Consider the following 27,831-nt stretch of genomic DNA (forward strand, 5'->3'; position numbering starts at 1 on the left):
CACCGTCCCCACAGGTACCGGTCACACCGTCCCCACAGGTACCGGTCACACCGTCCCCACAGGTACCGGTCACTCCGTCCCCACAGGTACCGGTCACACCGTCCCCACAGGTACCGGTCACTCCGTCCCCACAGGTACCGGTCACACCGTCCCCACAGGTACCGGTCACTCCGTCCCCACAGGTACCGGTCACTCCGTCCCCACAGGTACCGGTCACACCGTCCCCACAGGTACCGGTCACACCGTCCCCACAGGTACCGGTCACACCGTCCCCACAGGTACCGGTCACTCCGTCCCCACAGGTACCGGTCACACCGTCCCCACAGGTACCGGTCACTCCGTCCCCACAGGTACCGGTCACTCCGCCCCCACAGGTAGCGGTCACACCGTCTCTCCAGGTACCGGACAGGGATGCAGGTACCATCCCCACAGGTAGCGGTCACACCGCCCCCACAGGTAGCGGTCACACCGCCCCCACAGGTAGCGGTCACTCCGTCCCCACAGGTAGCGGTAACTCCGCCCCCACAGGTAGCGGTCACTCCGTCCCCACAGGTAGCGGTAACTCCGTCCCCACAGGTAGCGGTCACACCGCCCCCACAGGTAGCGGTCACTCCGCCCCCACAGGTAGCGGTCACTCCGTCCCCACAGGTAGCGGTCACACCGTCCCCACAGGTAGCGGTCACTCCGTCCCCACAGGTAGCGGTCACTCCGCCCCCACAGGTAGCGGTCACACCGTCCCCACAGGTAGCGGTCACACCGTCCCCACAGGTACCGGTCGCACCGTCCCCACAGGTACCGGTCACACCGTCCCCACAGGTAGCGGTCACACCGTCCCCACAGGTACCGGTCACTCCGTCCCCACAGGTACCGGTCCCACCGTCCCCACAGGTAGCGGACACACCGTCCCCACAGGTAGCGGACACACCGTCCCCACAGGTAGCGGTAACTCCGTCCCCACAGGTACCGGTCACTCCGTCCCCACAGGTACCGGTCACTCCGTCCCCACAGGTAGCGGTCACACCGCCCCCACAGGTACCGGTCACTCCGTCCCCACAGGTACCGATCACTCCGTCCCCACAGGTACCGGTCACACCGTCCCCACAGGTACCGGTCACACCGTCCCCACAGGTACCGGTCACTCCGTCCCCACAGGTAGCGGTCACACCGTCCCCACAGGTAGCGGTCACACCGTCCCCACAGGTACCGGTCACTCCGTCCCCACAGGTAGCGGTCACTCCGTCCCCACAGGTAGCGGTCATACCGTCCCCACAGGTAGCGGTCATACCGTCCCCACAGGTACCGGTCACACCGTCCCCACAGGTACCGGTCACTCCGTCCCCACAGGTACCGGTCACACCGTCCCCACAGGTACCGGTCACTCCGTCCCCACAGGTAGCGGTCACACCGCCCCCACAGGTACCGGTCACTCCGTCCCCACAGGTACCGATCACTCCGTCCCCACAGGTACCGGTCACACCGTCCCCACAGGTACCGGTCACACCGTCCCCACAGGTACCGGTCACTCCGTCCCCACAGGTACCGGTCACACCGTCCCCACAGGTAGCGGTCACACCGTCCCCACAGGTACCGGTCACTCCGTCCCCACAGGTAGCGGTCATACCGTCCCCACAGGTAGCGGTCACACCGTCCCCACAGGTACCGGTCACACCGTCCCCACAGGTACCGGTCACTCCGTCCCCACAGGTACCAATCACACCGTCCCCACAGGTACCGGTCACTCCGTCCCCACAGGTAGCGGTCACAACGTCCCCACAGGTACCGGTCACTCCGTCCCCACAGGTAGCGGTCACTCCGTCCCCACAGGTAGCGGTCACTCCGTCCCCACAGGTAGCGGTCACTCCGTCCCCACAGGTAGCGGTCACTCCGTCCCCACAGGTAGCGGTCACTCTGTCCCCACAGGTAGCGGTCACTCCGTCCCCACAGGTAGCGGTCACTCTGTCCCCACAGGTAGCGGTCACTCCGTCCCCACAGGTAGCGGTCACTCCGTCCCCACAGGTAGCGGTCACTCCGTCCCCACAGGTAGCGGTCACACCGTCCCTCCAGGTACCGGACAGGGATGCAGGTACCCGTCACACCATCCCCACAGCCCTCACACAATTCCATTGCCAGAAAAATAAAAAATATTACAGATCTCGTCTCGTAAAATGGTGTCACAAACCAAATTTATTTATTTAACCTAATTTTTTTTACAATGTTCTGCATTTTTTTTAAAGCCACTAAAAACTATATATATGTTTGGTATCATCGTTATCACACGGACCTGGAAAATCATGTCAGGTCCATTTCACTGCACAAATAATGTCGTAAAACTAAAACCCACAAAACAATGGCAGAATTGAGTTTCTTGTCACTGTACTTGGATTTTTTCCCCCATTCTTCAGGCCATAGTATGGTAAAATAAACTGCCTTTCAAAACTATAAGGCTATGTGCACACGCTGCGGATTTTGCTGTGGATCCACAGCGGATTTGACGCTGCCAATCTGCAGCAGTTTTCCATGCGTTGTACAGTAATAATAATAATAATTTTTATTTATATAGCGCCAACATATTCCGCAGCACTTTACAATTAAGCGGGGACATCTACAAGCAATAAATTCAGTACAAGTTAAGACAATTTAAACAGTGACATTAGGGGTGAGGTCCCTGCTCGCAAGCTTACAATCTACAAGGAAATGGGGGGGACACAATAGGTGAAAAGTGCTTGTTATTTCAGGTCTGGCAATTATAATAAATAGTGATTTTCATATAAAGCTGCATGATCCGGTCATCAGCCCGTGTGTTTAAGTGCAATAGTCAAGTATCAAGTGCAGTTATCATGTGCATGGAGGGTGTGGAGACAGATGAATAGTAGGGTGCAGATTCACATGCAGATAATATTTGGAAGGAGGGAACAGGACAAAGTTAGTTTACTGAGTAGTTGATGTGGTCGGCTTGTTTGAAGAGATGGGTTTTTAAAGGGAACCTGTCATCTGAATTTGGCGGGACTGGTTTTGGGTCATATGGGCGGAGTTTTCAGGTGTTTGATTCACCCTTTCCTTACCCGCTGGCTGCATGCTGGCTGCAATATTGGATTGAAGTTCATTCTCTGTCCTCCATAGTAGACGCCTGCACAAAGCAAGATTGCACCTTGCACAGGCATGTACTACGGAGGACAGAGAATGAACTTCAATCCAATATTGCAGCCAGCATGCAGTCAGCGGGTAAGGAAAGGGTGAATCAAACACCCAAAAACTCCGCCCATATGACCCAAAACCAGTCCCGCCAAATTCAGGTGACAGAGTCCCTTTAAAGCGTGCTTGAATAGGTCGGGGCTAGGTATCAGTCTGATCGTCTGGGGAAGTGCATTCCAGAGAGCTGGCGCAGCACGAGAGAAGTCTTGGAGACGGAGGTGCGAGGTTCGGATTACGGGGGATGTTAGTCTTAGGTCATTTGTAGAACGGAGGGCACGTGTAGGGCGATAGACGGAGATGAGAGAGGAGATATAAGGCGGTGCAGAACTGTGGAGAGCTTTGTGGGTGATAGAGATGAGTTTATACAGGACCCTGTAGCGAATGGGTAGCCAGTGTAATGACTGGCACAAGATGGAGGCATCGGTGAAGCGGCTGGACAGAAATATGACCCTGGCTGCCGCATTCAAGATGGATTGGAGAGGAGAAAGTTTGGTAAGAGGGAGACCGATCAGAAGAGAGTTGCAGTAGTCCAGACGGGAATGAATAAGAGCGACAGTGAGAGTCTTAGCAGTTTCAAAGGTGAGAAAAGGTCGGATTCTGGAGATGTTTTTAAGATGCAGGTGACAGGAGCGAGTGAGTGATTGGATACAGGGAGTAAAAGAAAGTTCGTTGTCGAATATGACCCCAAGACAGCATGCTGCTGGGAGTTATGGTTGAACCCTCCAGGGTAATTTCGATGTTGGGTAGAGTGAGGTTAGTAGAAGGGAGAAACACAAGAAGTTAAGTTTTGGAGAGATTTAGTTTCAAGTAGAGGGAGGACATGATGTTAGAGACAGCAGACAGACAATCCTTGGTATTTTGAATTAGGCTGGAGTCACACTCAGCGTAAGACAATACGGTCCGTATATTACGGCCGTAATACGCTGAAAAGTCCCCAAAATAGTGGTCCGTATCTCCTCCGTAGGCAGGGTGTGTCAGCGTATTTTGCGCATGGCTTCCTCCGTATGTAATCCGTATGGCATCCGTACTGCGTGTTTTTCTCGCAGGCTTGCAAAACCGACATACGGCTATACAAGCGATCCATGTGTAAAAAACAAACAAACATATATACTGTCTATATATATATATATATATATATATATCAGTAGACATATATATATATATATATATGTATATATCAGTAGACACATATACGGTATGTATATATATTATTACTTCATGCAGCGCTAGATAGCTTTAAAGCCGGTAATTCAATTACCAGCTTTTGCTTTCTCCTTCCTAAACCCGACATGATATGAGACCTGGTTACATACAGTAAACCATCTCATATCACCATTTTTTTTGCATATTCCACACTACTAATGTCAGTAGTGTGTATATGCAAAATTTGGCCATTCTAGCTATTAAATTAAAGGGTTAAATGGCGGAAAAAATTGGCGTGGGCTCCCGCACAATTTTCTCCGCCAGAGTAGTAAAGCCAGTGACTGAGGGCAGATATTAATAGCCTGGAGAGGGTCCACGGTTATTGCCCCCCCCTGGCTAAAAACACCCGCCCCCAGCCACCCCAGAAAAGGCACATCTGGAAGATGCGCCTATTCTGGCACTTGGCCACTCTCTTCCCATTCCCGTGTAGCGGTGGGATATGGGGTAATGAAGGGTTAATGCCACCTTGCTATTGGAAGGTGACATTAAGGCTGTATTCACACGTTGCGGTTTTCTCGCGTTTTTTTCCCCGATAAAAACGCTATAAAACCGCAAAAAAACGCATACAATAAGCATCCCATCATTTAGAATGAATTCCGCATGTTTTGTGCACATGATGCGTTTTTTTCCGCGAAAAAAATCATCGCGGCAAAAAACGCAGCATGTTCATTAATTTTCCGTTTTTTTGCGGATTTCCCACTCCAAAATGCATTGGGAAGTGTCCGGAAAAAACCACGGCAAAAACGCGTCAAAACCGCGTCAAAAACGCATGCGGTTTTCTTGCGGATTTCTTGCAGAAAATGTCTGGAATTCTCAGGAATTTTCTGCAAGAAATCCTGAACGTGTGCACATAGCCTTACATTAAAGGGAACCTGTCACCCCGAAAATCGCGGGTGAGGTAAGCCCACCAGCATCAGGGGCTTAACTGCAGCATTCTGTAATGCTGTAGATAAGCCCCCGATCTTACCTGAAAAAGGAGAAAAAGACGTTATATTATACTCACCCAGGGGCGGTCCTGCTGCTGGTCAGGTCAAACGGGCATCTCCGGTCCGCTGCGGCGCCTCCCATCTTCATTACAAGACGTCCTCTTCTGCTCTTCAGCCACGGCTCCGGCGCAGGCGTACTTTGCTCTGCCCTGTTGAGGGCAGACAAAGTACTGCAGTGCGCAGGTGCTGGGCCTCTCTGACCTTTCCGGCGCCTGCGCACTGCAGTACTATCCTCTGCCCTCAACAGGGCAGAGCAAAGTACGCCTGCGCCGGAGCCGTGGCTGAAGATCAGAAGAGGACGTCTTGTAATGAAGATGGTCACAAGTGTGACCGCTATCCTCTGCTGACATGGCCGCAGGTACTGGGTTTACTTTATCTTAATATGCCTTCCTGGTGGTTATTTACCTGCATTGTGGAGTTGGCCCATTTATATACTTGCTATTAAGTTTACCCCATTTATATTTACTATGATCTTTATGGGCCAACTATCCATTTAGTTACTACATAAGGCATCCTCCATCAGGCCATTGCAGTATAAGCGGCTACATAAGTGCACCAAGTATAGATTACTATGATATTATATCTTCTCTTTATTTGTGTGGATTTATGATATTTGGATAGGTCACTCTCTGTCTTTTGTTCTTTGTTGCTCAATTTATTGCTGAGTCCATGTGCAGCAGTGGGTTTGCCACTGCTGCTTAGTATATCTACAGATATTTGTAATTTAATATGATTATAATCTACGTATTGTTATATATGGAATATCCCTGTGTTATGAGTTAATAAAGAGTTATATTTTTTTATATAATGTGGATCGTGTTGTGACTTCACTATCTCAGTTGGTTACATATTGTGCTATGTGAAGAGGATCAGATTTAGTTGTTATAGAGGAATTTGTTTGGTGGAACATCGGGGGCTTATCTACAGCATTACAGAATGCTGTAGATAAGCCCCTGATGCCGGTGGGCTTAGCTCACCGGCGAATTTCGTGGTGACAGGTTTCCTTTAAGCCAAATTAATAATGGAGAGGCCTCAATTATGACACCTATCCATTATTAATCCAATACTAGTAAAGGGTTAAAAAAAACACACACATTAGTAAAAATTATTTTAATGAAATAAAAACAAAGGTTGTTGTAATAATTTATTCTACGCTCAATCCTTCTGAAGACCCTCGCTCTGTAACAAAGTAAAAATAATAAACCAACAATATACATACCTTCCGAAGATCTGTAAGGTCCCACGATGTTAATCCATCTGAAGGGGTTAAAAAATTTTGCAGCCATGAGCTTTGCTAATGCAGCTGCTCCTTGCTGCAAAACCCCGGAGAATGAAGGTAAAGTAGGTCAATGACCTATATTTACCTTCATTTGCGGTGAGGCGCCCTCTGCTAACTGTTCCTAGATCCTGGGAACTTTCCTAGAAAGCTCCCTGGCTCGAGATCATAAGAGGCGCCCTCTGCTGGTTGTCCTCATATGAACTCGAGCCAGGGAGCTTTCTAGGAAAGTTCCCACGATCTAGGAACAGTTAGCAGAGGGCGCCTCACCGCAAATGAAGGTAAATATAGGTCAATGACCTACTTTACCTTCATTCTCCGGGGTTTTGCAGCAAGGAGCAGCGCTGCATTAGCAGAGCTCCTGGCTGCAAAAATTTTTAACCCAAAAATTGTCTCTCCCCTTAAAGGGTTAAAGTTGCTGTGTCACTTCGTGGTGTTTTTATATTTTGATTGTGGACTCTTTTGCTGGGATGGACCCCCTGGTGTGGACGAGCGCCCTGATGTCCATGGAGACGGTGTCAGTATTGGGTGCGGTCTGACACATTTGTTGGATACTTGCGCCGCATGTCAGTGTCCGCGGGTGATTTTGGTTTCTGTTCCTCATGGTGGGTGCAGTTTTTATTTTCCAGGTTTCTTTGGATGTATCAGTCGTAACTCAGACTTTGTCCTCCGGTCGCGTCCTGGAATTATTTTATCTCCATACTTTGCACTATTGTACGGTGAATAGGTGACTTTATTTTTGCTCTTAAAAGGTTAAAGACAATCGCCAGGATTTGGAGGCAAAAAAACAAAAACAAACGCCATCAGTTTCTTTTTTTTGAGGATTTTTTTCTGTCTGGAAAACAAAAGTTTTTGTGCGCGGAGCAGTCTATGGATTCAGTAAAGTTGGAGCATTTTTTCAGGCACAAACGCCTCACGGTATCCGTCACGATTTCTGAGGTGGATTTTGAAGCGTTTGTATTGAATTCTGACTAAAGTCGATTTGACGGACGGCTTTTTTTCTACTATATTATATATGTTTAATAGATATTTTAATGGTTTCCATCCGATTGTGGGAGAACTACAACTCCCAGCAGGACAACACGACCCACCCCTGACCGCATCGTGGGACTCGGTTTTCTAGTCAGAGTGGGGCGTGGCCAGGGTGGTGCGCGGGAAGCGCTAGGAGGCGTGGTTTGGGGTGAGCCCGGTAGTGCGCAGGCGCGCCCGATGCATTGTGGGACAGTGCGGCCCAGTCGGCTCCTTGTAGATTTTCATGGCGGCGGCTCCGTTGTCGTCGCTGTGACCGGCCGCGCTCCCGCCATTCCCGCCGGGGACTCCGCCGCTCTCGTCCTCAGATTACTAATCCTGTGTGTTACTCTTGTTTTTTTTTTTGTTTTCGTATTTAATGTGTTAAAGCAGGAGGCTCGGAAAATGGCTTCTAGCACAGACGTGATCCAGGTGACGAACGTGTCTCCCAGCGCCAGCACCGAGCAGATGAAAACCCTCTTCGGGTTCTTGGGCAAAATCGAAGACTTGAGACTCTTCCCACCAGAGTAAGTGACCGGAGGAAACGGCGGGGCAAGATGGCGGCGGGCAGCGACCACCTCGGCAGCGCGCACCTGCTGACACATCTAGGCCCATTGTTCTTGTGGGTGGTTTTTATTTTATTTTCTGGCCTTGGGGGACATCAATATGCTAAGGGGATGCAAGAAGGGATCTGACCTCAGGGACCACCAATATCGTGAGAAAGAAGGGGGTGTAGGGGGGTCTGACCTCAGGGACCACCAATATCCTGAAAAAGAAGGGGATGTAGGGGGGGTCTGACCTCAGGGACCACTAATATCCTGAGAAAGAAGGGGATGTAGGGGGGGTCTGACCTCAGGGACCACCAATATCCTGAAAAAGAAGGGGGTGTAGGGGGGGTCTGACCTCAGGGACCACGAATATCCTGAGAAAGAAGGGGATGTAGGGGGGGTCTGACCTCAGGGACCACCAATATCCTGAAAAAGAAGGGGGTGTAGGGGGGTCTGACCTCAGGGACCACGAATATCCTAAGAAGGGGATGTAGGGGGGGTCTGACCTCAGGGACCACCAATATCCTGAAAAAGAAGGGGGTGTAGGGGGGTCTGACCTCAGGGACCACCAATATCCTGAAAAAGAAGGGGATGTAGGGGGGGTCTGACCTCAGGGACCACTAATATCCTGAGAAAGAAGGGGATGTAGGGGGGGGTCTGACCTCAGGGACCACCAATATCCTGAAAAAGAAGGGGGTGTAGGGGGGGTCTGACCTCAGGGACCACGAATATCCTGAGAAAGAAGGGGATGTAGGGGGGGTCTGACCTCAGGGACCACCAATATCCTGAAAAAGAAGGGGGTGTAGGGGGGTCTGACCTCAGGGACCACCAATATCCTGAAAAAGAAGGGGGTGTAGGGGGGTCTGACCTCAGGGACCACCAATATCCTGAAAAAGAAGGGGGTGTAGGGGGGTCTGACCTCAGGGACCACCAATATCCTGAAAAAGAAGGGGGTGTAGGGGGGTCTGACCTCAGGGACCACCAATATCCTGAAAAAGAAGGGGGTGTAGGGGGGTCTGACCTCAGGGACCACCAATATCCTGAAAAAGAAGGGGGTGTAGGGGGGTCTGACCTCAGGGACCACCAATATCCTGAAAAAGAAGGGGGTGTAGGGGGGTCTGACCTCAGGGACCACCAATATCCTGAAAAAGAAGGGGATGTAGGGGGGTCTGACCTCTGGGACCACCAATATCCTGAGAGAAAAAAGGATGTGGGGGTGGGGGGGGGGGGTCTGACCTCAGGGACCACCAATATCCTGAGAAAGAAGGGGATGTAGGAGGGGTCTGACCCCAGGGACCCCCAATATCCTGAAAAAGAAGGGGATGTAGGAGGGGGTCTGACCTCAGGGACCACCAATATCCTGAGAGAAAAAAGGATGTAGGGGGGGGGGGGGTCTGACCTCAGGGACCACCAATATCCTGAGAAAGAAGGGGATGTAGGAAGGAGTCTGACCTCGGACCACCAATATCCTGAAAAAGAAGGGGATGTAGGAGGGGGTCTGACCTCAGGGACCACCAATATCCTGAGAAAGAAGGGGATGTAGGAAGGGGTCTGACCTCAGGGACCACCAATATCCTGAAAAAGAAGGGGATGTAGGAGGGGGTCTGACCTCAGGGACCACCAATATCCTGAGAGAAAAAAGGATGGGGATGTAGGAGGGGGTCTGACCCCAGGGACCCCCAATATCCTGAAAAAGAAGGGAATGTAGGCGGGGGTCTGACCTCAGGGACCACCAATATCCTGAGAAAGGAGGAGATGCAAGAAGGGATCTGACCTCAGGGACAACCAATATCCTGAGAGAGAAAGGGATGTAGGACGGGGTCTGACCTCAGGGACCACCAATATCCTGAGGAAGAAGGAGATGTGGGGGGTCTGACCTCAGGGACAACTAATATCCTGAGAGAGAAAGGGATGTAGGAGGGGGGGGGGGGGGTCTGACCTCAGGGACCACTAATATCCTGAAAATGAAGGGGATGTGGGGGGGTCTGACCTCGGGGACCACTAATATCCTGAGAAAGAAGGGGATGTAGGGGGGGGGGGGTCTGACCTCAGGGACCACCAATATCCTGAGAAAGGAGGGGATGTAGGGGGCCTGACCTCAGGGACCACTAATATCTTGAGAAAGAAGGGGATGTAGGGGGGTCTGACCTCAGGGACCACTAATATCCTGAGAAAGAAGGGGATGTGTGGGGGGCGGGAGTGTCTGACCTCAGGGACCACCAATATCCTGAGAAGGGGATGTAGGGGGGTCTGACCTCATGGATCACCAATATCCTGAGAAAGAAGGGGATGTAGGGGGGTCTGACCTCATGGATCACCAATATCCTGAGAAAGAAGGGGATGTAAGGGGGGGGTCTGACCTCAGGGACCACTAATATCCTGAGAAAGAAGGGGGGGGTGTCTGACCTCAGGGATCACCAATATCCTGAGAAAGAAGGGGATGTAGGGGGGGGCCTGACCTCAGGGACCACCAATATCTGGAGAAAGAAGGGGATGTAGGGGGGGGCCTGACCTCAGGGACCACTAGTAACCGGAGAAAGAAGATGTAGGAGGGGGAGGTCTGACCTCGGGGACCACCAATAGCCCTAGAAAAAAAGGGATGTAGATGGGGGGGGGGGGGGGGGGGGAGGGGTCTGACCTCGGGGATCACCAATATCCTGAGGATGTAGGAGGGGGTCTGACCTCAGGGACCACTATTATCTTGAGGATGTAGGAGGGGGTCTGACCTCAGGGACCACCAATATCCTGAGAAAGGAGGGGATGTAGGGGGCCTGACCTCAGGGACCACTAATATCCTGAGAAAGAAGGGGATGTAGGGGGGTCTGACCTCAGGGACCACTAATATCCTGAGAAAGAAGGGGATGTGTGGGGGGCGGGAGTGTCTGACCTCAGGGACCACCAATATCCTGAGAAGGGGATGTAGGGGGGTCTGACCTCATGGATCACCAATATCCTGAGAAAGAAGGGGATGTAGGGGGGTCTGACCTCATGGATCACCAATATCCTGAGAAAGAAGGGGATGTAAGGGGGGGGTCTGACCTCAGGGACCACTAATATCCTGAGAAAGAAGGGGGGGGGGGGGGTGTCTGACCTCAGGGATCACCAATATCCTGAGAAAGAAGGGGATGTGGGGGAGGTCTGACCTCAGGGACCACCAATATCTGGAGAAAGAAGGGGATGTAGGGGGGGGCCTGACCTCAGGGACCACTAGTAACCGGAGAAAGAAGATGTAGGAGGGGGAGGTCTGACCTCGGGGACCACCAATAGCCCTAGAAAAAAAGGGATGTAGATGGGGGGAGGGGTCTGACCTCGGGGATCACCAATATCCTGAGGATGTAGGAGGGGGTCTGACCTCAGGGACCACTATTATCTTGAGGATGTAGGAGGGGGTCTGACCTCAGCGACCATCATTATCCCGAGAAAGAAGGGGATGTAGTACAGGTTCTGACCTCAAAGGCCATGAATATCCCAAGAAAGAAGGGGTGTAGGAGGCAGGGCTGTGGAGTCAGTAAGCCAAACCTCCGATTCCTCAATTTCCCTGACTCCAAGCTCCACAGCCCTGCCTCCTTTCCTCCCCATTCTTTCTTGGGATATTGATGGTCCCAGAGGTCAGACTCCCTCCTACAATCCCCTACATTCTCCGAATATTGATGGTCCCTGAGGTCAGACCGTCTTCTGAGACCACCGATATTCTCAGAATGAAGGTGATGCAAGAGGGTGTCTGACCTCAGGGACCACCAATTTCCTAAGAAAAAAGGCGAGGTAAGGGGTCTCTTGACAGATGTCGGGGGAGATAAAGATCTGTCACGTCTTGTTTTGGGCTGCGGATCCTTTTGTTCTATAACACATAAGTAATGTCTAGCCCGTATAGAGCACATTGGTGTCGGGCGAGACAGGTGCCCCCTAATGTATCTGGGACCACCACAGACCCTGAGAATTAAGGGGGCACTAAGCTGGTTTAGTGCAGGTAACCAGGGCACAGTAGTGAGGAGGCTTTACATCAGCTCTGTGCCTTCTTCTTTCCCAGGATATTGGTCTTCAAGGTCAGACCACTCCTGTACCCCGCCATCCACACAATAGTTGGTTGTTCCAAAGGCTGGACCCCCACCTTTCCCCATGAATTCCCAAGATAGTGGGGGTCCCCTAGAACCTTTTGTGATAATTTGTCAGCAGACGTTTGTTTGTGATCTTGTCGCTGTTGGATGATTATTTACACCATGTCTGGGGTCCTCCGCTCTGTTCTGTGGTGGTCCCATCTGACAGTGCAGAATTTCACATGTGGCGGCTGATATTGTCGGCGCAGCGGTATTCTACAAGCTGTAAGGCTTAATGTAACATTTAAGGCCCCTGTTTATAAAGCAAAAAGGGTACAGTGATGTTCCCATTTTATTATACACTTTTTATTACTAATGGCCTTTATGGATTTCTTACCAAATCAACCAGTGATTGCTCATCTCCCCTAAGAATCTGGTCCTCATTCTTTTTCGACATCCGCTGTCAGACCGTAGAGTCAGTTACAATAGAGGGGGTAGTCCCATCTTTTTTTCTTTTTTAATGCTTGAATCTCACCGTTCCTCAGAATTTCTGCCTGGTCTCCTTTTCTTGCCCCTCTTGTGGACCTTATGTGGCTGCAGCGGTCATGTGCACTCTGGCCTGGAAGATACAGCCGGAAGACTGTTTTTGGCTTGACCGGCACATGACCGCTGTAGCCACTTGACGTCTCTTGCTGGGAGATTAAGCAAAGACCGGTGGGGGACACGTGGCCGTGTGGAGCAATAGTGGGGTCCTGAACGCATTCCCACTATGGGCTTATTTTTAAAATGGAGGTTACATTTTTTTTTTCTATGGACATATGCAATTGTGAGGAGATAAAAGATGGTTAATGTGGTCACTTAAGGTACTGTCACATTTAGCGACACTGCAGCGATATAGACAATGATCCCGATCACTGCAGCGTCGCTGTGTGGTCGCTGGAGAGCTGTCACACAGACAGCTCTCCAGCGACCAACGATGCCGGTCCCCGGGTAACCAGGGTAAACATCGGGTTACTAAGCGCAGGGCCGCGCTTAGTAACCCGATGTTTACCCTGGTTACCAGCGTAAACGTAAAAAAAAACCAACACTACATACTTACCTTCCGGTGTCTGTCCCCCGGTGCTGTGCTTCTCTACACTGACTGTGAGCGCCAGCCGTAAAACACAGCGGTGACGTCACCGCTGTGCTCTGCTTTCTGGCCGGCGCTTATACAGTGCAGAGAAGCACAGCGCTGGGGGACAGACACCGGAATGTAAGTATGTAGTGTTTGTTTTTTTTACGTTTACGCTGGTAAACATCGGGTTACTAAGCGCGGCCCTGCGCTTAGTAACCCGATGTTTACCCTGGTTACCAGTGAAGACATCGCTGAATCGGCGTCACACATGCCGATTCAGTGATGTCTGCGGGAGTCCAGCGACGAAATAAAGTGCTGGACTTTCTGCGCCGACCAACGATGGCACAGCAGGATCCTGATCGCTGCTGCCTGTCAAACTGAATGATATCGCTAGCCAGGACGCTGCAACGTCATGGATTGCTAGCGATATCGTTCAGTGTGACAGTACCTTTAGTCCATGTTCAGTTTGCATAATGTCAGCAGCGCTGGGCACAGATAGAAGTGCTGACGACAGCGATTATTGGAGACTGCACAAAAGGTGAAATTGGCCAAAGAGCAAATTTGCTGGGACTTGTCACCACGGCCAGAGAGGCCCGGGCCGCAGAGATCGGCTTCTGCACCTCGTAGTAATGATTGCAGCGTACATACCCGATAGAGGGAGCTGTGCGCTGGAAGTTTGGCTTCTACATGGCATTTTTTGGATTTCTCAGTTATAATGACTTGTTGAATTATGAGACACAGACCAGAAATAGATTAGTTTCAGCAAATTAGAAAATTAATTCCTTATTTTGTGTAAGAAGAAAAAAACCTTAATTTGGCTTTCAGGGTGACTTTAACCCCTTACCGGCATCGGACGTACTATACCGTCCGATGCCGGCTCCCCTGCTTTGATGCAGGGCTCCGCGGTGAGCCCGCTCCAAAGCCGGGACATGTCAGCTGTTTTGAACAGCTGACGTGCCCGTAATAGGCGCGGGCAGAATCGCGATCTGCCCGCACCTATTAACTAGTTAAATGCCGCTGTCAAACGCAGACAGCAGCATTTAACTACCGCTTCCGGCCGGGCGGCCGGAAATGACGTCATCGCCGACCCCCGTCACATGATCGGGGGTCGGCGATGCTTGTGAATGGTAACCATAGAGGTCCTTGAGACCTCTATGGTTACTGATTGCCCGTCGCTGTGAGTGCCACCCTGTGGTCGGCGCTCACAGCACACGTGCAATTCTGCTACATAGCAGCGATCAGCAGATCGCTGCTATGTAGCAGAGCCGATCGGGTTGTGCCTGCTTCTAGCCTCTCATGGAGGCTATTGAAGCATGGCAAAAGTTAAAAAAAAAAAGTTTAAAAAAATGTGAAAAAAATAAAAAAAACATAAGTTTAAATCACCCCCCTTTCGCCCCAATCAAAATAAATCAATAAAAAAAATATCAAATCTACGCATATTTGGTATCGCCGCGCTCAGAATCGCCCGATCTATCAAATAAAAAAAAAGTATTAACCTGATCGCTAAACAGCGTAGCGTGAAAAAAACTCGAAACGCCAGAATTACGTTTTTTTGGTCGCCGCGACATTGCATTAAAATGCAATAACGGGCGATCAAAAGAACGTATCTGCACCGAAATGCTATCATTAAAAACGTCATCTCGGCACGCAAAAAATAAGCCCTCAACCGACCCCAGATGATGAAAAATGGAGACGCTACGAGTATCGGAAAATGGCACAATTTTTTTTTTTTTTTTTTTTTTTAGCAAAGTTTGGAATTTTTTTTCACCACTTAGATAATAAATAACCTAGTCATGTTTGGTGTCTATGAACTCGTAATGACCTGGAGAATCCTAATGGCAGGTCATTTTTAGCATTTAGTGAACCTAGCAAAAAAGCCAAACAAAAAACCAATGTGGGATTGCACTTTTTTTTGCAATTTCACCGCACTTGGAATTTTTTTCCCGTTTTCTAGTACACGACATGCTAAAACCAATGATGTCGTTCAAAAGTACAACTCGTCCCGCAAAAAATAAGCCCTCACATGGCCAAATTGACGGAAAAATAAAAAAGTTATGGCTCTGGGAAGGAGGGGAGCGAAAAACGAACACGGAAAAACGAAAAATCCCCCGGTCATGAAGGGGTTAATAGAAAACTTGCAGCAAGGCCTCAGTCCTGAACTTTTTTTTTTCTTTTTCCTTTCTGCTGCCGCAGTTTTACTCTCCTCTGCTTATCTCTAGAGTAGCCCCTTTTAAAGGATTAGTTCTCCCCTAGGAAATAACCCTCCGTTCACTGGGCCCGCAGTGATCCTGAGAATTGAGCCTCTTGAGTTCCAGTGAGATGGAGCGGAGGTTGATTGTGCTGCTACATTGAATTTCATGGGAGTAGTGAAGCTTTACAGCCATCCTGGTGGCTTCACAGCAGCGCTTACAAGCTTTATAACAAACAGATTGCAAGCACATGCTCTTTGTCTAGGAAATCAGCCACTTAGGTGGTCTGTAACTGAGGCAACAAGTAGTACAGAGAGGATTTTCACTAAGGGTACCGTCACACAGTGGCATTTTGATCGCTACGACGGCATGATTCGTGACATTCCAGCGATATATCCGTGACGTTCCAGCGATCTCGCTGTGTCTGACACGCTCCTGCGATCAGGGACCCCACTGAGAATCGTACGTCGTAGCAGATCGTTTGAAACTTTCTTTCGTCGTCTAGTGTCCCGCTGTGGCGGCATGATCGCATGGTGTAACAAAGGTGTGCACGATATTGTATATGATGTGCGCATAGTAACCAACGGCTTCTACATCGCACATACGTCATGAAATTATCGCTCCAGCATCGTACATTGCAAAGTGTGACAGCAGTCTACAACGCTGGAGCGATATTGTTACGATGCTGGAGCGTCACGGATTGTGCCGTCGTAGCGATCAAAATGCCACTGTGTGACGGTACCCTAAGATGTAAATTGCAAAGCTATATCCCGTAAAATGTTGGTGATTGTGATCGTTAATTGCAGTCCTGTGTGTGGGCTGGTGTAAATGTGAACATCTGTAATGTTCCTGTATGTTGGGTCTGAACCTGCTGTAGTTATTTTCGTCACAATAGATGCTGTCACTGTGAGCCAAGGTACACGTGTTGCAGGGCAGTCGGGACGTGTGTGCCAGCAATGCCCCCGCCCGCTGCTCGCTGCTGCCAAACCTCACATTTTACATTGAGGAAGCTTTCTTCAGATCTCGAGCCGACACCTTGCCCTGTATATACCATATGGTCGTCCCAAAGTGGATTGTCAGATTGTTGAGCTTTTTCTTCTCACAGGTTTGTTCATATTGGTGGAAACACTGCAGCCTTCTCCACCCAAGTTTTGCAGGTGGCAATATATCATTCAGATTTTACCAAATTTTTCACTCTCATAAAAATATCTACGAGTGTCTTGATTGTCGGTGTGGATTGTTTTATTTGCAGCGTGTCAGATCTTTCTGCGGATATTCTCCATTGCAATAGGTAGTGTGGAGTCCACAGCAGAAGCCAAATATGCAGATTTGTAAGGAAATTTACCATTTTAGCAAGTGTTTTTTTTTGCCTAATTCCAGTATGTTATAAAGTGGAGCAAGAGGCCATGTGGTCATGATGAATCTGCTGCTGCACTGTCTACACTTATGTAGGATTATTTGCATTCATTTAAAGGGAACCTGTCACCTGAATTTGGCGGGATCGGTTTTCGGTCACATGGGCGGAGTTTTCAGGTGTTGGGTTCACCCTTTCCTTACCCGCTGGCTGCATGCTGGCCGCAATATTGGATTGAAGGTCATTCTCTGTCCTCCGTAGTACACGCCTGCGCAAGGCAAGATTGCAGGTCCAACTCTCACTCAATCCCAAAGAATAAATTAATACTTTTCCTATACGAGTTATAGAACGCAGTCAATCAGTAGTTTTATGGGTGAAGATTTTCAGGTCTCGCAAGCATTACATGGATCTTAGAAAAATATAACCAACTTTTTGACATTAAAACATTGAATCAAATTATAGAAAACTGTAAATTCCTAATAGAGCTGAGAACATTTTTTACAGGATCAGGATCCTTGCGCAGGCGTGTACTACGGAGGACAGAGAATGAACTTCAATCCAATATTGCAGCCAGCATGCAGCCGGCGAGTAAGGAAAGGGTGAATCAAACACCCGAAAACTCTGCCCATATGACCGAAAACCGGTCCCGCCAAATTCAGGTGACAGGTTCCCTTTAAGATGTCTTGGCAACTCCTCCTAATGATGTATTTAAGACAAAAGATACTCACAAATCGCTGTCTTCCCCCAATCTCCAGCCCTCTTCTGACCCAGGTTTCTCCCCCCATTTTGCCGTCTCGTTCTGTGTGTGGGACGGAGATGCTTCTGCAGCGTATGTCCATGCAACTCAATAGACGCCCAATAATCTTGCATCAAGAAAGCGCTTTGTGGCCCACATCTAAACTTCCTGTGTGATCCAGCAAGTCTGATATATGGTCACATGGGCTTGAAAATGGGCAGCAAGTCTTTGGGTACACTTGTACTACATTGCATACGTGTGTTGGAGGGATTGGGTGCCAACATTATGCGGACGATATCCCACTGACACAATGGGGCGGATTTATTATAGCGATCATTTTTAGGCCGAGTTATCTTGGACTTGACAGTCTTACAGTTCTCCATGTTTATTGCATCTGCTCACGCTGTGATAAATTTGATGCAATTTTAATACTTTGTTGTGCGAGTTGGAAAAAGTATTCAACTCAGTAAATGACCTGTCTGCCCGTCATCACGTCCGGAGTGCTATTTCTCCAAACGCTAGTGTAAGATAGAAATCTGCGCTGGAAGGTGAGTAACGTGCCACGTGTCCCTCTGTAATTGGGGGTGGACGCCTCGCTTCTTACATACAAAGTGCTTTTCACCTCCCGCGTCGCACTGCTGTGATCGTGCATTCACCTTGGTTTTTCCTTTTCCTTTTTTAGTGATTCTCCTTTGCCTGTAACATCTCGTGTCTGTTTTGTAAAGTTCCATGATCCAGACTGTACCGTGGTCGCTCAGCATCTGACCAACACGGTGTTCGTGGACCGAGCGCTGATCGTCGTACCCTACGCAGAAGGTTTGTACCCCACTTGCTTATTCACATTGCAGCACAAGGAGAGCTAGAGGGCGTATTGTAGGCTCTGAGTGAGCACCGTCTGCATGCTTCAACCTCTGTTTATTACTGGTGATCCCTGGTACACCATGAGCCTTCCCTTATGTCTGTCTCTGCAGGAGTCTTGGTCTAACTTGCAAAGCTCATTAGTCAAATTCTCGATTTTTAACGCTAGTGTTGCTGTACATGCATCATGAGGATACTGATTGCAATCCCCAATTAATATGCTCCTCCTGCATTGGGGATGAGGCGGGTGTACCACGGATCAGTCGTGGTTTATTTTGTAAGTCTGTGACTTTTCACGGTGCAGAATGGGCATTCAGGGCGTTTACTTCTCCTCTCTCCCTCTCAAGTTTTGCATCCTTCTATGCCTCACCGTATTTGCCATATAATAAACTCTCTTCTCTGTTATTTGTGTGTGTGATTTTTGTAGTGGAGAAGGCAATTGCAAAGCCCTTCCTGATGGCAGAAAAAACTGGGTCCTCTTCTGCTTCAGGGGATTGTAGACATAAACTAGACGCCAGCAAGCACTCGCGTCCCCAAGTGTTTTTCACAGTGTAACTACTGGTTACTGACGTGCTCTTTCATGTACATGTATGGCTTTATCTGTTGTTTTTTCTTGTTTTTTTTCTTTTCCTTTGGGCATGTTAGTTTTAGATGCTTTTCTTTGTATCTCACATGATTTTGGGGGACTTGTTCGCCACTGACATATCCAGTTTTCTTTGCAGCCATAAGGATCACATGGATAAATTACTGAATAGGTATCACTGTTATTATGTGGACACTTATCCTATAACTTGTGATTTGATTTTTCATTACATGATGTGCTTATGGGTGAGAGGAACGTACATGCAGGTCTGTGGATGAAGTCCTTGTGGCTGAGATGCCTGGGGGTCAGCTCTTTCGGACCACTTTTTGAGCACTCTCTCATTCGCACAGTCGTATTTATGGCTCGGTCATTACCTTGTGGACGTACAGATAAATGCAGCTTTGTGAATGAGTGTTGGGTGCTGCCTGTACCCAAATGATGGTCTTCATGCAATCTACTAATTTATAGGGGAAACTTGTGTCAGACCCTCCATATGACACCTACCGTATTTTCTGGTGTATAAGACGACCCCCAACTTTTCCATATAAAATATGGAATTTGGGATATACCCGCCGTATAAGACGGGGGTCATCTTATACGCCCAGTCATCTTATACGGCGTGTGGTTCCCAGGGTCTGGAGGAGAGGAGACTCTCCTTCAGGCCCTGGGATCCATATTCATGTAAAAAATAAAGAATAAAAATAAAAAATATGGATATACTCACTCCCTCTGACGGAACCTGGCTCTCAGCGCTGCAAGCGTCTGCCTCCGTTACTAAGAATGCAGTGAGTGAAGGACCTTCGATAACATTGCGGTCAGGTGAGCGGTCAGGTGACCAGTCACCTGACCGCGATGTCATCGAAGGTCCTTCACTCACTGCATTCTTAGGAACAGAGGCAGACGCTTGCAGCGCTGAGAGCCAGGGTCCGTCGGAGGGGGTGAGTATATCCATATTTTTATTCTTTATAGTTTACATGAATATGGATCCCAGGGCCTGAAGGAGAGTCTCCTCTCCTTCAGACCCTGGGAACCATCCAGGATCGCTCCGTGCACCTGTACCCGGCGTATAAGACGACCCCCGACTTTTGGGGCAATTTTTAGGGGTTAAAAAGTCGTCTTATACGCCGGAAAATACGGTACTCTACAATACTTGTATACTGTATATGACAAGGGAAGGATCACATGTCAGCATTAGGCCTCATTCAGACATTTGCCATTTTTTACATATGTATAAATAAATTACAAAACTTCTTGTGTATATATAGTTTGCAATGTTCATTGCACATGAATTATGCACTGATGCAATCTGTGTACTGTCCATGATTTTCACAGACCCATAGACTTGTTTGGGTAATTTTGATCCATGGCTACTAACAAATACGGACAAGGTCCGCAAGAAAAACACGGACATGTGAACTGCACCGTACACGTTAATGGGTACATTTTCTATCCATGAAACGCACGGATGGGGCACACATGTGGGAAAATGGATGTCTGAATGAAGCATAAAGGGAACCTGTCACCCCGTTTTTTGAGATTGAGCTATAAATACTGTTAAATAGGGCCTGCGCTGTGCGTTACTATAGTGTATGTAGTGTACCCTGATTCCCCATGTATGCTGAGAAATACATTACCAAAGTCGGCGTTTTCGCCTGTCAATCAGGCTCGTCTGGTCAGGTGGGCGTGTTCACAGTGCTCTTTTCTTCCCCAGCTTTCCGTTGGTAGCGTAGTGGTGTGCGCATGTCCAGAGTTCCGACTTCCCTGCGCCCACGTGAAGACACAGCGCGCGATCTGCGCTGTAATCCCTTGCATCGGTGGGGGCGGCGCGTGCGCAGATGGAGTGCTCTGCTGCACGGGGCTTCAGGAAAATGGCCGCGGGATGCCGCGCGCGCGCATTAGAGATCGCGGCGGCCATTTTCCCAAAGCCGAGATGCAAACTCGGCTTTGGGAAAATGGCCGCCGCGATCTCTAATGCGCACGCGCGGCATCCCGCGGCCATTTTCCCGAAGCCCCGTGCAGCAGAGCACTCCATCTGCGCACGCGCGGCCCCAGGAAGATGGCCGCCCCCACCGATGCAAGGGATTACAGCGCAGATCGCGCGCTGTGTCTTCACGTGGGCGCAGGGAAGTCGGAACTCTGGACATGCGCACACCACTACGCTACCAACGGAAAGCTGGGGAAGAAAAGAGCACTGTGAACACGCCCACCTGACCAGACCAGCCTGATTGACAGGCGAAAACGGCAACTTTGGTAATGTATTTCTCAGCATACATGGGGAATCAGGGTACACTACATACACTATAGTAACGCACAGCGCAGGCCCTATTTAACAGTATTTATAGCTCAATCTCAAAAAACGGGGTGACAGGTTCCCTTTAAAGGCGTCCGTTTCCCACCCTCTGGACCTTGGGACACGAGCAGCGCGCTGTCAGGTCTGGAGTTGTGACCTTATTGCAGATGAGGTACAGTTACAAAACCATGTGATCCTTATTTAAGGCTACGTCCAGACAGTGCCGTCCATTGGTGCACAATTTTGTTTCACAATTGTTCGGTCTGTGACCCGTGCCCGTCTTGGCGGAGGTTTGTTTGCACTGCCACCACCTCTGGCTATTCCCTTAGGCTACATTCACATACTGCACATTGTGCCGGTCGGTCGGCACCACATGATCCTAAAGTTTTGGCTTTATTGTACGCATCGCAGGTCCTCAATACTTAAAGGAAAAGCTCAGGATTAGATAAGGTTGTTGGTACTTCGACAGCTCCTTTCAATGGATGCGCATGGGGCTTGGCACGTGTAACCTGTGGACCAGCGTGGTCCAGGCATTGGAAGGAAGCTTTATTTATTTTTTAAATTCTAAATTTTCTAATAGATAACTGGGGGGAGGGACCTTCCTCTGTTCCTCTTTACAGCAGGATGAGAACCTGACACTGCAGGACGGCATTTTACGGTTTTGGGGTCTTTTTCTGTGACCGTGACCCTACAGCTGCTGTAGAGTAAGGGCGTGTAGAATATTGCACGGGTTGTTCCGCTCCAGCTCCTGGCATTTACAGCCCTCACTGTGAAGATAAAGGTATTCTGTGGTGGCTGTGGGAAATGAAATATTTAATGCCGTCTGTTCTCTCCAGATTATAGGTTTAGACAAATTGTGCTTTCCATCAGTTTTACACAGCTTGTACCATTTCCTTCATTATCGGTAATCCCTGACTACAATCCTGACATCCATGTATGTGAGGCTTCGCCTACGCCGGCCCTTCATTTGTCTCAGAAGTCCCTAATTGTTGTCCTGTCCTCACCCCCCAGCTGCGGTCCCGCCAGGCAATACCATGTCTTCCATTGACGCTCTCTGCCCGGCATTTTAGTGTCATTTTCCCTAAAATTCAGATGTATTAAGACATAAGCAGCCGAGGCGTATTCAGTCCTGACTTCTGTAAAGAAAGGAAGACACAATCCAAATAAATGCTTTGTCCCCGTAGTGATGAGACCGGTGGGGTAAAGGGACCTCCATGATTATGGACAAGTCCTTGTTTGCCTAAATGAAATGTCATGTACCCTGGTGTGATGGATCAGACTAATGGAGTCACTCATCCAGATTTGCCCCCCGAGGTGTTTACCATTCATCATCTTAAAGGGATTGTGCTGTTGGAGGATCGACTGAGCACTCCACCACATCGAGGGAGCGCTGAAGTGCCATCATTTGCTTACGATCTAATTTCTCTGCCACTAAAACACTAAATTATCTTCTACCAGTATGACTTTTATAACTCCCCTATGTATATGTTTTGGTGTCTCTAGTGGTCTCCAATCTGTGGCTTTTCAGTATTCCTTAAAGCAGTGTTCCCGAACTTCGGTCCTCAAGAGCCACCAACAGGTCATGTTTTCAGGATTTCCTTAGTATTGCACAGGTGATGCAATTATCATCTGTGCAATACCAAGGAAATACTAAAAACATGACCTGTTGGTGGCTCATGAGGACTGTACTTGGGGAACACTGCCTTACAGGATGGGCAAGGGATCAGGTAAGAAGACGCTATGACCTATCCATAGGATAAGTGATAAATTGGTGGTGGTCCGACCACTGAGACCCCTACCGATCACCAGACTAGTGATTGCAGAGGCATTTCTGTCTGCGGGGGTCTCAGCACTCGGCTCCCACCCCATTGGATAGGTCATAGCTACTTATGGGAGCAGGCTGGGAGTTGTAGTGTTGCCACCGGTTGGAGAGCACCAATGGCGCCGATTACACGGCCTGACTAAATGCTCAGTCATTGGGTGTGCTGCTTTGTCGGGGAGGGAATGGTCAGATTTGGGCCGGATTTTGCAGGCGCACTGGTTAATGTTTGTTTCTTTTGTCTGTTTCTTTTTTGTTTCTTTTCATTTCTACATATCCACGCAGTATTTCATGGTTCTAACAAAGCGGCGGTGTAAAAATATAAACCATGACGCATGAAAAATACCTGGTGAGGGTCCTCATTGCTTTTTTAATTTTTTTTTTTTCTTTGTATTTTCTCTTTTTTAAAATATATATAAATTGCGCTTTACAATTGTCCTAACTGCGAAATCCAATGCATGGTCTGTTAGATGCTGTCTCTCCATAAGAGCCTCTTAGATTATTATTTTTATTTTTTTACTATTATGTATGACCAATTTGGTTTTATCCCGGACATATGCATGACCTCCCCCTCCCCGTGAGGTATACCATAGACATATGCAATGTTTGGTGAGACACCCCGAAGACCCCAGAGTCGTCCAGCTCCCTCCCCCCGTCCTCCGAACATCGGCTCTCTGCCGCCCGCGGTGTAATATCTATTTGCTTAAAAGTCTACAGCTCGCAGCTTAGGTGGAAGGATCCATGACCTTTATTTAACAGTGGTTTTTCTTTTTTGTTGTTGTGTTTTACAGTTCTTTTCCCTGGTTCAGCCTGAACTATATACCAGGCCCTGCTGAAAATACCACTCAACCGTTTTCTTCTCCAGCTTGTCCAGTTTCTCTTAAGTGCCCTGTACATGTTGTATGTTTTATGCTGACATGCATTTTGTTAAGCCAAGACAATATTACTGGTATTTGCAAATCTCTAGTTACATTTTGGTTTTCTTTTTTGTTTCTTTGATTTTACTTTTTGTTTTCTTTCATTGCTTTGCTCACAATCTGATTTATTTTTTTCTTCTTTGGGTGGGGGCTTTGGACAGACAAATCCTTTCTTCTCAGGGTAGAGTAGCTCTTACTGACGTCCTGGTACAAAGAAAACAAAAATAGCCTTGTTCTCCACAAAGGGAAGGCAGCTGTTCTGATGTCTGAGCTAAAGCTATTGATGATCTTAAAGGTCCGTCACCCCCAGCGATCAGCTATTACCAGGATACACAATGTACGGAGCAGACACTGGATAAGGGCTCATACTCACCTGCGAGAAACTGATGAGTCTCGCATGTTAATACCCGGTGCTGCACCCGGCACTCAGGAGCGGAGCGTGCGGCTGCATGTATTCCTGTGCGGCCGCACGCTCCGATCTGAGTGCCGACAGCAGCGTCGGGTATTAACTTGCGAGACTCATCTGAGTTTCTCACAGGTGAGTATGAGCCCTAATGGCCACACTCTGGTCCTGCAGTTCAGCTCCTATAGAAGTGATTGTGATCTAAACTGCAATTCCAGGAACAACCACTACACAGGTGATGGAGCTGTGGTGTCCTGGCACCATGTGCTGTGCAGTTCTGTATCTGCGCGGTGTCATCACTGATCCTGGGCGCCCCGCTAATATTCTTCACTGCAACCTGAAGTTGTCAAGTTTCTATTTTTTTTTTTTTGTGAAATGAGGCTGAAAGGACTGAGTGTTTCTACAGTTCTAACTTGCATTGAGCTACAGGCCTCGGGTGCTGCTGATTAGGAGTCTGGTGGTGGGGATGGTACATGGTTGTCTATACTCTCTCCTTCAATACTGGCTGCTGGTCTGCATGCATATATTCCATACAGAGCCGCGGACACATGGATTTCCACACTCAATCCACATGCAGCACCTCCCTGGGCCTTATCCTTCATGCTATTTCCTTTTTTTTTTTTTTTTTTTTTTTTTTATAGCCGGCCCTGTCTCCTGCCATTAGTGATGAGCAGCCTCCCACAGAGGGGTTAACACACTTTTAAGTAGAGCGTTCAATCAAGAGAACCGATGTTCATTTGCCCTGGACCAGTTTGTGGCATTTGGCTGTCCAGTTTTTATGATTCAAGTATTCGCAAGATATGTATGGAGCCTGAGGCTATGTGCACACGTTGCGGTTTTTGCTGCGGTTCCGCAGCGTTTTTGACGCTGCGGATCCGCAGCAGTTTTCCATGTGGTGTACAGTACAATGTTAAACTATGGAAAACAAACACCGCTGTGCACATGCTGCAGCATGTCAATTCTTTGTGCGGAATCCGCAGTGGTTTGGCACCTGCTCCATATTAAAAATCCGCAGGGGTCTAAAACCGCAGTGGAAACCGCACAAAAACCGCGATAAGTCCGCAGTACTTTTTGCACTGCGGATTTAATAAAATCTGCTGCGGAAAAATCCGCAACGTGTGTACATACCCTTATACTAGTGACTGGGTCAAAGGGGAGTTTTGCGATGACGCGGCCCCTACAATGGAAGCTTTTATAGAACTAGATCCTTATTGTAGCGACTATTGGAGAGTATGGCTGTGTTCACACTTTGTGTATTTGGCTTTTTTTTTTACTCCAAATTTTAAGCTGCTTACAAAAAAGTAGGTTTTGCTGTTTTTTTTTATTTATTTATTTTTTTTTATGGCTGTCTCGTGCATGTTGATATACTTTATTGCCTCCACCCCCCCCCCCCCCCCCCCAAACAAAAAAAAAGCTTGGTTAAATCTTCTTAAGTTTTTGCACCAAAAACACAGCAAAAACTGAGACCTGTGGTTTTTGCTGCGTCTTTGCATTTCCACGTTGTATCCTATGGGTGAAAAAAAAACGCTACAAATACCATGAAAAAGGTGACATTCTGCAGTTTTCAAAAACGCAGCAGTTTTCCAAATCAGTCAGGAAAAAAAGTTGTGTGGGTGAGATTTCTGAAATCTCAGACTTTGTTGGTGCTGTAAAACGCAGCTTAAAATTTGCATTAAAAAAAAATGTGTAAAACGGCAACGTGTGAACATAGCTTTACTAAGCTTAGAAGCATGCAATGTTTTAGCTGCAGTCCATCGTGGCTGCAGTCGGGGGAATATGGGGGCACATCCAGGCCATGCAATGTCTCAGTATGTTAGAGCTCTGGACACGCTCAGTTGTTTCCACCCCATTTACATCAAACTACTTAAGTAGAATATAAAGTGGACCTCCAATTATACAAAAAGAATCGCTGCAGTTCATCATCTTATCTGTATGATTACAGCGAGCACAATGTCTGATACCGATTTTGCTTTGAATGGTGCAAGAGCCGCCGCGGAAACCTCAGTACAGCACAGTCCACGGCCGGGGCGTCGCGTTCTGAGCAATGTCTGGATGTGAATGTGCACGGTCACTATTCTGTATAATTGGAGCCACATGTTAGAAGGTTCCCCCCATCATGTAAAGTGATTATAATCGGTGGGGATGCAACCTCTGGGACCGCCACTGATCCGGAGAATGATGGCTGTTTCAGTTGGCGACTTTAGTTTTTCCTTCACAACGGCGCTCTTGGCCACTAGGCTGCGCAGGGCCCCATTCACCTGTATGAGACAGTGAGTCAGTTTCCCTGCACAGGCGGGTGGACCTCTGCGCCTGTCTGCAGAGAAACCCATGAAGCTTTGGCTTTCCTAGAGGTCGCACCCCCATAAAGTGATGGCTCGTCACCAGCTACGTGCCGTCACCTTACAAGATGGGTAAGACCTCGAGCGCCATGTATCAGAGACTGGAGAGTCAATACTGCAGTTCACCAGCAGAAATGGCCGCCTTCCGCTTGTGAAGTTTCCTCGGCTCTGGTTCACGGTGGCAGAGCCCAGATCGCTGCTGCACAGGTAAGGAAAAGGCCTGACGTAAAGCTCCCACTTCTCCCGCACCTCCTCACAATCTATCTGTACACCACTCTATGGTAGGTATGCTAAGACAGCTAGTGAACTGTTCCATATGATTAACTCCTAAACCAACCTTTTTTTTTGTCTTGTGTATCTTGATTTTTCTGTGTGCTTTATAGTGAAGCGGCCGACACGAGTCGTTGTTCATTAATCAGAGAGCACACCCCCGGAGAGCCGACTGTGCTTGCTTACGTTTGGTTCATGAATTAAAAATCGAGTACAGGTGATGAAATCTTGGCAGTGTTAACACAAAAAAAATAAAATAAAGCAAAAAAAAAAAAAGTAGTGTGTATTGTGCAGTATCTTTATTCTTAATCTAGAATCTCTTAACCATGTGTAGAAAAAATCTGCAAGTGCAATGATGTCTCTGTAATGGTAGACTATGGCAGTCAGATAAGTGGTGGAGCAGTGGCAGATTATCTGGGTGTTCCTTTTATTTTCTGCATTTTATTTTTGTACTTTGTGTTTATTTTTTTATTTATTTTTTTATATTGTTGTTCTCGGATCCGTGCGTCTAATGCAGATATGGTTTTTCTACAGGAATAATTCCTGATGAGTCTAAAGCCCTGTCACTTGTGGCCCCGGCAAATGCAGTCACAGGTCTGCTTCCTGGCGGAGGACTTCTGCCGACTCCAAACCCCTTGGGTCAGGTGAGTGCGAAACAAGTTACGGGATTTACTTGGTGTGTATGGATTTACCTGCAGTATATGTCCAGAAA

At 48.4% G+C, this 27,831-nt stretch overlaps 1 protein-coding gene and 1 long non-coding RNA gene across 3 annotated transcripts in view; both read left to right on the forward strand.

Annotated features, from left to right (window-relative positions):
* Positions 1 to 7,869: 7,869 nt before the first annotated feature.
* Positions 7,870 to 27,831, forward strand: part of SRSF11 (serine and arginine rich splicing factor 11) — a 29,203-nt gene continuing 9,241 nt past the window's right edge. The window contains exons 1-3 of one of the 2 annotated variants that reach the window (XM_069738266.1): positions 7,870 to 8,192; positions 18,323 to 18,456; positions 27,654 to 27,763. In XM_069738266.1, the coding sequence (XP_069594367.1) occupies positions 8,071 to 8,192; positions 18,323 to 18,456; positions 27,654 to 27,763 (366 nt within the window). In that variant the 5' untranslated portion in view covers positions 7,870 to 8,070. Of the gene's footprint in view, positions 8,193 to 18,322; positions 18,457 to 23,981; positions 27,337 to 27,653; positions 27,764 to 27,831 lie in introns of those variants that run through there. The other variant, XM_069738267.1, reaches the window with a different exon arrangement.
* Positions 22,026 to 24,053, forward strand: LOC138648469 (uncharacterized). The gene is made up of 3 exons (XR_011315108.1): positions 22,026 to 22,152; positions 23,476 to 23,539; positions 23,982 to 24,053. It is a non-coding gene; the product is annotated as an uncharacterized lncRNA (long non-coding RNA).

The sequence above is a fragment of the Ranitomeya imitator genome, chromosome 8, assembly GCF_032444005.1.
Source record: "Ranitomeya imitator isolate aRanImi1 chromosome 8, aRanImi1.pri, whole genome shotgun sequence".
Classification (NCBI taxonomy): Eukaryota; Metazoa; Chordata; class Amphibia; order Anura; family Dendrobatidae; genus Ranitomeya; species Ranitomeya imitator.